Raw genomic sequence first — 15,356 nt, 5'->3', positions numbered from 1 at the left:
GTTTTTTGTTTGTTTTCCTCTACTGTCTTGGAAAGAAATTCTTGGCTTTTTTCCACTTCACCAACTCTCGAAGAAAGGGTTTTCACTTCTCTCTGTATAGCACTTATTGATGATTGGATACTGTCAAGCTTTTCGAGACGGCGAGAAATTCCGTCTAACCTGCTAAATATATCTAGCGCCCACTGAGGTGGAACGCCTGTACTTGGTGACGGAATGTTATTGTTAGGAATGTTCGATTGAATGTTCGGTTGAAAGTTTTGTTGCATATGAGTAGGATGCGTACTTGCATAAAATTGTGGATCCACTGCCGATTGGTGGTAATGCTGTTGTTGTGTAGGGACTGGACTGGTACCTGGATGTTGAAATATGCTAGGAGCAGGACCCGTCATAGTAGTGTTCATGTTAGACGCCATATTGTCTTCCTGACCTCCCTTTTTGGATTTAGTTCGTTTTTTCTTCTTCGGTGGTTTCACTGGAGACACAGAACTCATTCTATTGAAACGGGATAGTGTAATAAACGGCACACAGCATTTTCACATAAGAAATCCACTGGGAAAAATGATGGCCTGTTAGAACGGTTTTTTTAAACTTTACACTGGATACATGTAATTTGTACGTCATAATAGGTTTTTTTTTTTCATTTTAATTGATGAATATTTGTATTTTTGTATTAATAATACATGTAATAATATTACACAATAAGATTATGACTATGAAAATACATAAATGACTTGATATATGTATGTATTATAACGAGCATCAATTTCATCATTCATTAGGGTATTTGATAGGGTATTACAGTGAATTTCATTTAGAAATTTTATCTATGAAATTAAAGAAACCAGATTAATTTTATTTTATTTACGCGAATTATACAATCTAATTAAAATTATTTCTTTGATCCGCTCCTATTAAATCGCTACACAAAGCTTGAGTCTTATTTAGTTGTTTACAAAAATGGTATGTAGAAATTACCATTTTTTAGACAAAATGACACGTAAAAAAAACTAATTCAGTATCTTCTTAAATACTGTTATCAACAAAAGAAAGATACATGTACATTTGATTGAAACTTACACCAATACTATACATATGTAAAATGACAATATTCGAGCTTTGTTTACAAAACAAAGAATTATGAACTCTATATCTTGCTCATAACTTGATAGGCCTATTTGGCTTCCAAATTTTGACATAGTATAATAAACTTCTATATTTATCATTATAAACATTGAAAATGGAAAAAGAAATTTTGAAAATTTAAAGTCAAATCGTGTCTAAGTTCCTCTAAATGAATATATTGGGACAGATATATTTTATTCCATGCACAATAGTGATGAACACATTACAAGAGGAAGTCAAATTAACATATCGGAAATAAAGTAAACTATCGTTTGAGTTTCTCTTTTACCGCCGTGAATTAAATTTCCGATGGCGGAAACCCACGAAAAAGCCAAACCTGCAAAAGATGTTTTTGTCTGTGAAAACTGTAATTTTTCTGTTTCGTTTGATTACTTTGGAAGAAAACCCCCATTTGCCAGATCTTACGTGTAAGTATAATTATAGTGGGGGCCGCTGTCGCCATGATGTGTTTAACTGTTTGTCAAGGGCCAATGTGTCATTTGAAATCCCTATTATACTCTGTCCCAAGATATTTTGGATTCACGTTTGGATTAATTGTTTGATATTTATAAATACCTCAGGATTCAAACGATGTTCATTCAAAAGTATGAAAAATTTCCAAGATTTCTCAGTCAAAACGCCCCTGTTAGCTTATCAGGTTTCAATACAATGCTAAAAAATGTTATGTCTACGGAGATTTTGTATTGCAGCAAGCCCGGATGATAACGTTGAAATATTGCGCGATGTATTCCGAGTGTATTCCGAATGGACAAAAATGTAAACATTCCCCATTATAAATCTCCGTAAGGAATCTGTTTTCGTTCCTGTGAATTTTTCCGAGTGAAAGATGATAATGTGTCAATGAAATTATCTTGGAAAATATCCCTTTCAACTATTTCAATTCCACTTCTTTCACAGGTAAGTGTATTTTTATTAAAAATCGTCCAAATGTGCAGCATAAATATCTTGGGACAGACTATAGCAAGAAGTAAAAAATACGTACACGATAGAACATCCTACCAACGCAAACATGGTTTACGGTGCTACCGTTGTGGCGAGCGCAGCAAGAATTACACATACAGTACATTGCATCATTGTCAACTTAGTGTTATTTAGTTATCAACTAACATCAAAGAATTTGAGAGAGAGAGAAAGAGAGAGAGAGAGAGAATCATTAGATTTCTAAGTTTTAAAATTCTTACAAAATACATAGACTTGCTTCCGCCTAAAACCGAATTGATCAATCAGTCTGTAAAACATAATTTGAGTTTATTTGGTCAAAATTGTTAACGATAAATAAAGTATTTTTTTTTTTTTTTGGTTCCTTGTTGTTTTCTGAATTTTTTTTCTCTCCTGGTTCATAATTTTTTGTTTGTTTATTTTTTCATTCTAATTACATACGTTGTATCCGTGCCTTCGGCCCCTGTTTGTAGGTGTGTAATTTCCCATTTTCTAATTTTAATGGTTTGGCAATATGCAAAATCTGTATAGATTTTTAACTGTTTAGTTTATTCTATTTTATTCAGTTCATAAAGACCTAATTTTTTAATCTACCCGACTAGAATGCTTACTGTACATCCATGCAAATTAAGATTGGAGCGATATGACAGTAAAGTATTGCTCTTGCTAGTATATATATATAATCTCTCTATTCAAAAAAAGAAAAAGATTAAAAACATCATCTGAGGCAGGTATCGCAGTCTTTACTTAAATTACTAGCGCACGCATGACAGATATTTGTTCCACCTCTAAATTTATTGGGGGAAATATAGCGTGAGATCCCTATGACGTCATACGTTAAAGTATAGAATCATTTGTTTACATGTCTAAACTCAATACGAAGGAATGGAAACATGTAAAAATCAAAGTACTGAAGTACTGACGGGAGTTGATTTTATTGATTATCATTTATTCAAAATCAACGATATGTGATTTTGCATGGTAAGTAGTATCAGTAATCGAAATATTTCAGAGAAATTGTTTGGATCCAGGCAAGATTGAACTCTTGTCTTGTTCAACCAAACGCTCGGCTGTCTCCGTTTATCTCCGGCAAGCAATAGAAAGTCTGTTTTGTCGGATATTAACAGAGACAGCAAAGCGTCTGGTTGAACGAGACTACATTGAACTATAGCGTAGGAATACATACGACTTTAAAAATTTAAACAAAGAAGAAATACACAATCAAAATGATTTTTATTGTTGTCAACACAATTCCTTCTTACATTTATGTTCAATGCCTCTGTCAATAAGACAATTTTCATTATCAGTCTGTTCATTTCACCATGATTATGTTCATAATTTATTTCAAAATCTTTACTTTCTGAGTCAACATCATTTTCTACTCTTTCACTAGCCCTCTCTGGAGTCTTTGCTACTGTCATCTCAACAATTTCACAACAGTTGCATTTTTTGATTAGAAATAAAGATGAAACCTTAAAATGGGTCCAAGATGGCTGATACACTGACCACTTGTGGCAGAGTGTGATATAGAACCATTTTATCAAGAGCTTGGACTTTGGGTAGTTGTGTCAGACAGCAATGTGATGCAGACCTGTCTATTTCATTGCTGGCCACTCAGCCATGGTTTTTTGAAATCAACAAGATTTGTCTGGCTTTTGAGCTAAGACTATGCAATCGGTGCATATTTCACTTGAAACCGCGTCATTTTTAACTTGTTTTGACGCAAGAAATAGATAGCTACGTCCAACCGAAAGTCCAAGGTCTTGTTAAAATGGTTCTAATGAGATACCTTATCATAGGTTAGAAAGCATGGGGACCATGGGTATCTTTGTTATTATTTTGAATTAGCCTGGTTTTTGTGACTTTTCCTTTTCTACAAGCAAGATCAATTTTGTCGCCATTGCTGTTTATTTGACCCTCGCCTTTGTATCCAGATCCCACATTGATAGCACCATGTCTGATTTTTTTCTATCGGTCATTTGGACTGAAAGTTACACAAAGTTATCGGTCCAGGCAATATTTTTTAAATCTTTCTTGCTGACAAAACTGACTGTTTTTGACAACCCTGCAGTTCTTGCACATTCTAGCTACATTGTACTTTCATTTATTCTACATGTACATGTCGTGAACTGTAACTGCATCAACAATAAACATGTAAACTCCAATCAGATAATCAAAGAATGTATGAAAAATCAGCTATGTTTTAATTACTGGTGTTGGTCAATACATTCATTAGCTCTGAAAGGCATTCTCTTTCCATGAAACCATGGTACATGTAGTATGTGAGTCCCTGAATCATTTATACACAGTGCCATTGTCACATTTTCAACAATTTCCCCATCTGAAGCTCAATAAATCAGTCATTCAATCTATATCAGCTTTTCTATAATTGAGAAAAAATATGTATTTGAATACTTGAAATGGTGTAGGCCTTTTATCTCTCTTTATATCTTATCCTTTTTTCCCCCATCATATGATTTGAAAAAATAAAATATAATAATGTTTATAAAGTACTGAATGAATGAACTCAGTAAGTTGTAAAAAAAAATATTTTTATCATATGGTAGGAGGAATGGTCACAAATGGCAATTCAGTAAACATGGTATATTGGGTACATGCATGTGCTACTCTACTCTAAATCATCTTTGGTTCACATTGATATATTAGCCGTTATTTTTTTTTTATTTAGGTTGATGGAAGAGGCCTATGTAATGAAGGACCCTTTCAGTAAGGAGCGGGGTTTTATAACACTGGGTTCCAGTTGTAATATCTGCAGAGCCAAAGTCTGTTTGTCACAGGTACTGAAGATGATGCTATATATAAAAGAAACTGTAGCTTATATCTAGTCTCGAGTACTAGTACTATGATGATTTCAGATTTTTGTTACATAATATAAACCTACAAGTAGTCACACGTACTTCCATAGATATTTTTAAAACAAGGTTGTCGTACCTTTTCCAAGACAAATTTAATCAAATATAGGACCAAGTGATGAATATTTATTCGTTAAGATTTTTATTTTCATTAATACTTCATAGTAATGGTAAAAAAGAGAAACAAACTGACAGAACTGATGAGACAGTGTGAATATTTCCTTTGTTCATGTAAGAATTAAAGAAAGATTGACCAGAAAAAAAAAATTCAAAAGTTTAGATCAGTAGAAAAAAATTGTCGCTTGAAACCTCGCCGTTTTATTTCAAGGTGTTTTTTAAAATTAATGGCCATGCATCAATAAGGCTTATATTTTAAATTGCATGTATAAGATTCATGTTGGCATAGATTACAGGTGAATAAAATATGCATGGTATAATAAAACAAATAGACATAAAAATAAAAACTCAGATTATTAATAATATCATGTATTTATATTCCTTAGAACTGCAGCCTTTTCTACACCAAACGTTTTTGTTTACGATGTGTGAAAAAAAACCTGAAAGAATTTCCCGCAGAGATTAAAGAGGTAAGTAAGGAGAAGGCCATGCAAGCCAAGCTGCTCAGGGGTCTAAGTGTTAGGATCCTCACTCTAACCCAGGCTCGACCCCATTCTTAATGAGTTTCATTTGAGGTCGGATGGTCATCAAATTAAATATCAGATCTACTTAAAATTTTAAAATATGATTTGTTAATTAAGCTATAAACTGTTATTAAGTGAAGATAAAATCCTTATATTTTACTCTTTAGATTTTAGTATTTTCCTATATATTTATATAGAGAGAGCTCTTCTTCTATGTAGAAGGGATCAATATAATCTAAAAAATGGCCATGATCATCAAGCTTGAGTGAGTTGGGCATTAGTTGTTCCCAGTTGCTCGATGAGGGACATTGGTCATGGGTCTCTTGTATTTCGACTGTAATAACATGCGCAGATCTTAAAAGGGTTGTTGGGGGTCCAACCCCCCTGCAAAATTCAAATTTCATTAAATTACATTATAAAATAACCAAAAAATGTGCCTTGAACCCTCCCTTTCTCCTGGCAATCTTAAATAACTGTTGTTACGGTAACCCCCAACCCCTCCCCCCCCCCCCCCCCTTTGAATTTTTTTCTGGATTAGCTTAATATTAAAATTTTGTACACAAACTCTTTTCATGATTTGATTAGAAAAAAAAATATATTAAGGAGACTGGGATGTCAACAAAGTACTCTTTAGATCTGCTTTAAACTTTCGTATATGTTTTTATTCTAAAATATTATTTAGTGATTAAAGAAAAAACGCAAATACTAGTAATTTAGCTTTTAAAATGATCGTTTTTCATAAATTTTTATACAAATCTCTGTGTCTAAAGAAGGAAAATATAGCATAATCAAAGTACTGAAGAACTGATGGGAGTTGATTTTGTCGATGTTTATTTATTTTTAAATCAATGATATGTTATTTTGCATGACAAGTACATGTATTTTCTAATTTGAATTACGCAAATCTTTATAATATGATTTTTTTTACTTTTCCGACAAGAATGTCGAGAAACCCCCATATGAATAATGTTAAATAATATTTAAAGATAAACTTTATTCAATCAACCTATGTATCAGTGATAGAAATATTTCTCGAAAATTGTATGGATCAAAGCAATATTGAACTCTAGTCTCGTTCAAGCAAACGCTCGGTTGACACTGTAAATCTCCGACAAGGATTTACAGAGACAGCCGAGCGTCGAGTTGAACGAGACTATATTGACCTCTGGCGTAGGAATACATACAACTACAAAAAATATTTAAATAGTTCGTACCATTTAAAATCGACTATTTTCAAGGTATTTAGAAATAAGTTTCCTTGAAAAACAATGCTTCAGCATATACATTACATCGAATTTGTCAATTATTTTCAAGAACTAAGTCTTATCTGCAGCAATGATTTGTGCTGAGGTCCAAACACTGTTTCACTTTCGGTTTGTCTGAGTAACTGCATAGGAGAGTTGATTAAAATCAACTCCCAAAAATGACCACGGCCATCCAACCGGCTAGATCGAAACTTTGTCCTCTGTTTGCCAATTAATGAGTAAGGAGCGATAACTCCAGTAAAGAACTGTTTTCATGAGATTTGAACTTAGTTGTCTTTCTTGACACTGGGATGTTCCTGATGCATATTGTTATATAACAGTTCAATTTCAATGTGCACTGAATGTGATACTTGAAACAAAATGCTTTTATCAACCCCTAGGAAAAAGTTAATTTTGTCTTCAGCAAGATAGAAAAATATTCAATATTTACATGTACATGTGTATGTTCTGAAGTTTTTATTTACTGGTATCGCTATTGATCAATTGATAAAGTTCTACGCTGGTTTGTTCATTGTTTGATCTCTCTTATTGTGTCAATATACATGTTTATATATGTTCAAATACTGTGGTTTCATTAACATTCAAGGGTATCAATTTTCGTGGATAAAGTGAAAATTACAGTTTCAAAGATAAGTAAATTCGTGGCCAATGACCCTATCAATACAAAATGTTAATAGAAATTGCACTTCAATGAACACTTAATTTCGAGGATCAACTTAATAGCGAAGTCGACGAAAATTGGTATTCAACGAATATTGATGAAACCACAGTAGTCCTTTAGTGTCACTGACTGACTTCTCAGTTTTGCCCATTATCGAGTGCTTAGAATGATATGGTTTGGGTCACATTTGCTTTAGGTTGGAGGATGAAAATAAGTTAAAGTACTCTCACAAGAATGAAATAATATACTATTTTCAAAGAAATTTTTTCCACAGGCATAGGTACATGTAATAAAGATATTTTTGTTCCTTTATATTGTTTTCAAACCCTAAATTATGCAAGTACTTAGAATTAGATAAAATAATCCTTTTATTTTATTTTTAAAATAATCTAATTTCTATCACACATACACAGTGTATTCAAGAAAGTTGTCTTTCTTTGCATATAAATACATACATATATTGCATTTGTTGTAACTACCTTATGCAACTGATAAAATTAAAAATTAAATGGCCCCTCTACCTCTCGCTAAGGCACATGAATCATTGAGTGATGTCAGAGATTTTTGACAGACACCTGTCACTTTAATGTCACCCCCCTCTTCCAACCCCAAATGATGAATGGATAGCATGCAGACGTTATGCAAGGCTTTCGCTAGTCCAGTCTGCTCTTGGCACATAGTGATATTTTTGTTCATTTCCCTTTTAGACTTGTAATTGAAGTAAAAAATATTTAGCCTTACTTACCAGTGGTATGAGAGAAAAAAACACGAGCTGCATTCTCTATTTTTGCATGTTCTGTTGGATATAAATATTAATATTAAATTATTAACCTCTAATTGAAAATTGACGTGACCAACAGCACACTTTTAAAAATGACCTTTTTATTTTAATTTTGATTTTAGTTTTAATTTCATGCCTTGAATTTAAATCATTTATAATTAAACAAACTTATTTTGATTTTGAACTTTAAAAATGCAGACAAAAAGAGCACGATCATTTTAAGCAATTAATAATGTAAAAAAGATTTATTTATTAATTAAAATAATTTGGGATGAGTTGATTGATGAAGGTTGAAAAATGGTAAACACAACAAAGGCTTGATTTTTCATGATCGCAACCCAGCTGCTTGGTGAAACTGATCATGATAGACGAGTTTTTCAACTGCAAATCAAGTAAGGAAAGGTTAATTACGTATTGATATCATTGAAGAATTTTATTTCTTAGAAATTGCTTGAGATGCATATAAATCAAAAAATATATATGCACACACGTGTTTTTGAATTTGAATCGTAGAAGACAGAGAAATGATTATATAACATGCATAATCAGCGACACCTACCGCGGTATGGCGGCATCAACAGAGAACTATGTCTATTTTTAGAAGTCGCATTATGTACAAAAAACTGCTTGACTCTATTTAGTGTTGACTTCGAGTTGTCGCGTTACGGGTTTGAACCCTCATATTTATTTATCGTAAAATAGTGATGAAAGCATGGAACAAATTATTCTTACATAAATACTGACCCACCGTGTTATCACAAACTGTTCTTTTTTTAACTTAAATCATCATCTTCATCCTCATCATCACTCTTTTTTCCTTTCATATATAATAACTATATAATTCAGACAAAACAACTTTAATATTTCCTTCATGCGAAGATACATATAAAAATAAGTGGTTACATGCAATTGGAAGAGGATTAAAAAGTTGCAGGATATAGTTTGTCTCAATCCTGTCCCTATATTAAAGGCCTGAACAGATTTCTGAAAAGAATCCAAATACGGAACAAGTTGAAGTTATTTTTGTATTTATGAGCAATAAATCAACATTTTTATTGTGCTTACCATACAAATAAATTTTTGCTCTGGAAAATCAATTAAACCTGTGTTGCCTTAATTTTGTTATTTCTATCATCATGACTTTGCATAGCATTCAAAAGTACACAATGATGCCGGGGTTTCAAAGAAAACTGTGCTAATTTATTTTGGTTGACGACTTCGAAAATCCAGTTCGGGAATGGGAGTAAACGCCAAAGACTTTCAAATTCCATTTTTGGTTGCCCATCTCATTAAGGAGCTTTTAATATAGAAATCGTTGGCACTTCGCACCCACGTTAATAAACCACGAAAACCAAAATTTATTCAGAACACATTAACAATTGCAGTTTTATAACTTGAATTTCAATCAAAGAAGTCGAAAAAGAATTTTTTTTGTGATTAACCTTTAGGAAAACACTAACATCATCCATAGTGTTCAGCTTTTTTTTTTATTCTGTTGCGTTTTTTCCCCCAAGTCGTGCATATCAGAAATGATCGATTAGTTCCTTTGTAACTTAAAGAAGATTCTCAAAACAATTGAATTTGTCTTCTATTGAATCCGGATTGGGGCCAAAAGGTAGGCGTTATAGTATAGGTATACTACTTGAAAGTCAGTTTTGATGAGTTTATTGGAGAACCCTGTCATTAACATGAATTCTTAAAAAAGGAGGAAATTTTGGGACCTCCAGGTGTTTCGTTTTAATTCAAAAGTTTCAGTTATGTAATTAGGCAAAACGAGGATCTCTGCATGCATGAATTTAAAGTTACTAATTCTCTCAGTTATTAAGGCAATTTCTTCTAAGGATATTATATAAGATTACTATATCCCGCCCCGTCCCCCCTGCAAGATGCTTTCACTATGCGTGAGTCTGTGTGTGTAGCTGTGTCCTAGTTATTGTGGATCTATTTCCGGTTGAGAGACACCTAGCGCACAAAATCCTGACCGACTGACGGACTGAGTTCCTGTCAGCTTAACATCCAATATTTGTTGTTAGATGAAACTTCAATATTGCATGCCAAAAATAAAAATTATATACTAGTACTGTACCAGTCTGTATCTTTCAATTTCCGAATATTACCTATTACGTATCCATAGAGAAATGACAGTCTTCTACAATAATTAAGTCACTATCTTATCATATATATCTTTGTACACATTTTCTACTAGTAACGAAAAAAAAGCAAATATCATGAAAAAGTATACTTATTTGAAGTCGCAGTGTCCAAGAAGGCTGTTTTTTGGTGGTCACTCGGTGACACCCCCCCCCCCCCATTGAATACATGATGCGTGAGCTATTTTACCCAAGAGAGAGACAGACAGACAGACGATATATATATATATATATATATATATATATATATATATATATATATATATATATATATATATATATATATATATATATATATATATATATATATATCAGAATCAACCTAGCAGGTTCTTAGTTTGATACTCCATGGTTTGGGAAATTTTTCTATTTTAGAAGTTGAATAGTTATGTATATTTGTAATCGAAGTATTCTTAGCCCCGTGTTCCCATTACCAGAATTGAATTCTGTAATATACAGGTGTGTTTTAATTCAGTTATCCCTATTCTAAATGAAGTTGATGCTTGTTCCATAACTGTTTAAGATTTCTCTTATTTCAATGCCGCTATCTCTTGAGATTGGTACTAAAGCCAAAGGAGACGTCATTTTCTTAGACTGGAACAAGAGATATAAAGAGACCCTCAATGTTTCACTCAACTATCTGTGTGTTTTGTGCATACAAGATTACTTACAACTAAAGGGCAGGGTTTGTTTAGGTATATACAAGATTCCAAACTTCTCAGCGTCAGGGTGGAGTCCCGTCGATAAATTGATTTAATTTGTTGTGCGCCAACCATATGTTAGATGTATTGCAGAAGTAGTACAAAGTAATTTAAAGACCGTCTAAGGATAACTGTTCAAATTAATATCGTGATATATTTATTAATTGCTACATTAAATGACTAATGCATTACATAGATTATAGTTGGGAACGTTTTGAAGTCATATCTTTTGTAATGTCTAGCAAGAACAACCGTTTCCATTAGAAAGGTGCAATATTTAACAATTTTAAGATTTGGCATATAAATCCAGTTGTCTGTTAAACCCGTGTTATAAGTTATTAGCTTTCTCGCATTCAGCACTTTTAAGATTTTAACCAATCAATTTCAAAACAGTCTATCCGACAAGGCGTTCTCTATAGCTTTATTTAAAAAAAAAAGTTGCTTTTTCATTTTCACCGTCCAAAATTAGAGGTTGGACTAGCTTTGAAGTGAGATTAAAAGCCCAAAGTTTAATTTGGATTCAAAAAAAGAAAAAAAAGTACATATACATGATTATCCCCTGTTTTTCATCTGGCCGCCAATTCTTAGCTGCTTTGTCGGTAATCCCTACTCATTATAACCTTATAGCGGTTCTTTGGCGCGGCCTTTCTGAAAAGGTATTGACTCGGGCTTACGGCCAATTTGTATCGCAGATTGAATTCTGATTTCGTCAATCAAAATTAAAATGTTCGACTGAAATCATTTTCGATTTCTTCTATTCATTTGACCATGATTGACACTCGTTTGGCGTCGATCTCATAAAATGTTTTTATTTTGTGAGATAATAGCCTTTGAAATCAGAAATCATCACTAATTAGGGGGTTTCGAGCGCTTAATATTCACCATGTTCTCAAGTTGCTTTTGGAAATAGAATCGCCACAAAGACACTGGCGTGATTATCCAAATTTCTCAAATTCCGTTGATTCTGAATTGTAACCAGTTGCTGCGGGAGTTTTCAAATTGTAAATATTCCGTTAAATGCACAAAGCTGATCAGTCGCTTATATAATTATCAACTAACATTACTCAACGTTTAACTTTTCAGAAAGTCTTTTCAGTGAATAAATTAGGGGAGAATTTGAGATTTTAACTAGGTATTTGCAGAGATTAAGGTTTCCCTGTGGAATGTTTACATTTGATTTTTTCTTTATCTGATTTATCATTTAGACGGGTGTTCTTTTTTTTTTTTTTGGTGACACTAGGCCAGCCAAAGCATGATTCAGTCGTACGTATGTAGACTATGGACCTTCATGGAAGTAGAGCCATACAAAACCATTGTATAGAACATTTATCTAAGGATTTCCATATTCCGCATTTGAAGAGAGTCGTTTTCCTATGTATTTTCTTTTTTCTCTATTAAACAGGAGATGACAAAGAAAAGTACGAAGAATGACTAAACAACAAAGAGGAAGTAGTCTCGTGGGATAACGCTCGTGAAATTGGTCCCCTAATTTGACGTCACGAGACGTGGCGACAACATGCAGAACAAACGAAGAAGAGGCAAAGGAATGCACATTTTATGCAATATCATTCACATCTTTAATAATACAGATATCGCAAAAAAGTACAAAAAGATTAAGGTGATTTGCAAAGACCTCGAGAATGTTATCTAGCTTTGTAAGACCTTGATCTACCATTATACAGATGTTAAAAGTATTGGCAATTATTGGCCTCCAAAAAATCTCGATTCATTTGTTGATAACTGTAAGGGGAAAAAAACTTACTGAAGGGTGTTATCGGTAACCGAATTCGTTTATCGCCGTTTCTGATTGCAGAGCATTTTAACTCTCTAGTTTGAGGCAATGCAACGCGGAAAACAGAAAGCCTTTTTCCAACTTTTTTGTGTCTTTGTTGATTTTAGTTGTTTTAGCCGTGTGACGATTCGCAGTGAGAAAATGCATTGTTATTGAGAAAAAAATTCTTAGATAAGATGCATATTTGAAATACTGGGATACGTAATTATGCATACCTTTTTATCATTATGTTGTTTATTGTCATTTCTCTAACTTTATTTCAAATAAACCAATGAAAATATATTTGTATTTAACTGCAAATTTCTTGCGATTGGTTATGATAGTTGCGATTTTATTTACATTTCAGCTATTAAATATGTAATTGAAGCAACATGATGTGCAATATTATAATATAGAAGATTATATGATCGATAAATTTCACTGCAACTTTCATTATAAAAGTATAAAAATGATAAAAGCGTTGATGCTAATATAACTTCAATAAAGAGCCACGGATATTATATTTGTTTGTTTTTTTTAATTTTTTTTTCAGCGCAAAAAATATTTTTCTCAAATTTTTTTTTATTTCGAAATTTTTCCAATACCTATTCTAGAGAAAAGAAAACAACAGGGTCGTTACCTGAGTATTGAGATAAGGCAGGTAGTGGCGATGGTAAATTTTCTTCCTTTTTTTTTTTTAATTCCCAATCTTCGAACAACTTGACATAAACAAGTGTAAAATGAAAGAGATTGAATGTCCACTCTTGTCGACGAGTGGAACAATTATTATTAATCTGGAGTAAAAATAGCAATAAGCGCGTGCTAGAAAGAGATTCGGGAGAAGTCGGACTTTGATCTTGCGGACTGGGAAGCGGGGGCCTCTGTCTTTTATCTCTCTTGAGGAAGATTTGCATGTCGACTTATTACTACTCGTCTTATTAATTTTATTGGAAAAAAAGGAAAAACTTCTTTTGCTAATTCTTAACAAACCCTAAAAGTCCTTGGGATATAATTCTATCGGGAGATGTGGAGTGTTTTGTAAAATAAGTTTTTGAAGAAAAAAATACACGTATATTTATTAAAACTGATAGAATTTTATTTTCATTTGTAAACATTTTTTATTGGTTGAAGTCACACAGTTTCAGTGATAAAAAAAACTTAAATATGAAAAAACCTATTATTTTTGTATCTTTCTAAGTGAAATAAAAGGAACATGGCTGTCGTTTAAAATAAGAAAAGCAGAATGATCTATTTAAAAAGGAAGGATAAGGGAATCAATAATTTATCAATTAATTTGACTCGAATAGATAGTGTAATTTCAACTAGAAATAGGCGTGACGTGTATAGTCTGGTCTGTACGTTTCAACACTTTAAAATTAAACTTTAGCAAGATTTACTTCATGGTAAACTCTCGAAGTTTCAAATGATTGTACAAAAAGCTATATATTGGGATATGGGGGGAAAAGACGCGCAGAATTTTGGAGAATGTGATTTTATAGTAAACGTATATTATACATTCATTAAATGCAAAAGCTCTCAAGTCAAAGATTTTGATTTAACAGTATCAATATAACAAAAAAAGTCTTATAATACTTTACTACTAAGATCAGATTCTTTACTTCTTTACATCGTAAACATATTTTGTTGTAACTTGAAAAAAATAAATCCTCTTACAAGAGTTACATTCCGGAAATGATGGCGTTACCAAGTCCGTGTCAATTTCGTTTCTTTGCAGTAGGAAGGCACACACTTGCAGCCACCCAATCAGTTGATCTCAGATTAAAGTTCAATCAAATTTGATTTGAGCAAGGACTATCCAATCAAAATTGATCTTTTATCAATGACATGCCGTACCCGTCTTTAGTAAATCGTTTCCGTAAACTTTATACCTTTAAATTACACTTCTTGCTTTTTTTTTTAATCTGAGGAGGCCGTAACTCTATCAGCCCTTTGAAAATACGTGTTAGACGATTGTATAAATCAATTTGTAAAAAAAAAATTGAATGTGAAAAAAATCGATATTTTAAACTTTATGATAGCCAATCAAAACCTAAATGGCTATCAGTCTCGACGTTTCGTTTTCAGTCAAGTTTAAATCTCAATTTGTGATTTTCATAAGAAGTGAAAAGAGTATGTGTTGTATTCATTCGATTAATTTACTCTAAAAGAGCACTTCATTATTTATCAGGGAAATAAAATAAAATTATGCACCATTGTTGCATCAAGTATCATATTGTGTATTATGCAAAGCTTATTTTGAATTCGCATGATTAGTTGTGCTGGAAAATATACAAATGGTCAGTAAAATTCAAAGTACGTGTACTAGCTTGATACTGTTTATAACCTTTTGTCATAATTAGTAAACATTATATATATTGTTATAATATAGCGAAAACAAGAAGAAATGTTATATCTATACATGTATATTATT

General features: G+C 32.4%; 1 protein-coding gene across 1 annotated transcript; it reads left to right on the top strand.

The window, feature by feature from the left end:
* The first annotated feature begins 1,395 nt into the window (after window positions 1–1,395).
* LOC105347684 (cysteine-rich DPF motif domain-containing protein 1) lies at window positions 1,396–12,859 on the top strand. Its single transcript, XM_011456856.4, has 4 exons — window positions 1,396–1,550; window positions 4,772–4,880; window positions 5,459–5,542; window positions 12,557–12,859. Exons 1-4 carry the CDS (start codon window positions 1,432–1,434, stop codon window positions 12,587–12,589), a joined length of 345 nt encoding a protein of 114 aa, XP_011455158.3. The 5' UTR covers window positions 1,396–1,431; the 3' UTR covers window positions 12,590–12,859.
* The last annotated feature ends 2,497 nt before the right edge of the window (window positions 12,860–15,356 follow it).

The sequence above is a fragment of the Magallana gigas genome, chromosome 4, assembly GCF_963853765.1.
Source record: "Magallana gigas chromosome 4, xbMagGiga1.1, whole genome shotgun sequence".
NCBI lineage: Eukaryota > Metazoa > Mollusca > Bivalvia > Ostreida > Ostreidae > Magallana > Magallana gigas.
Note: the sequence above shows the minus strand (reverse complement) of the source record. Positions and strands in the feature narration are given on the sequence as shown.

Excerpts from the sequence above, each read along its gene's own strand:
- LOC105347684 (XM_011456856.4), top strand. The coding sequence starts at position 1,432 with ATGGCGGAAACCCACGAAAAAGCCAAACCTGCAAAAGATGTTTTTGTC. Across the intron at positions 1,551-4,771 it reads CCATTTGCCAGATCTTACGT|GTTGATGGAAGAGGCCTATG; the intron begins GTAAGTATAATT and ends TTTTTTATTTAG. Across the intron at positions 5,543-12,556 it reads TTCCCGCAGAGATTAAAGAG|GAGATGACAAAGAAAAGTAC; the intron begins GTAAGTAAGGAG and ends TCTATTAAACAG.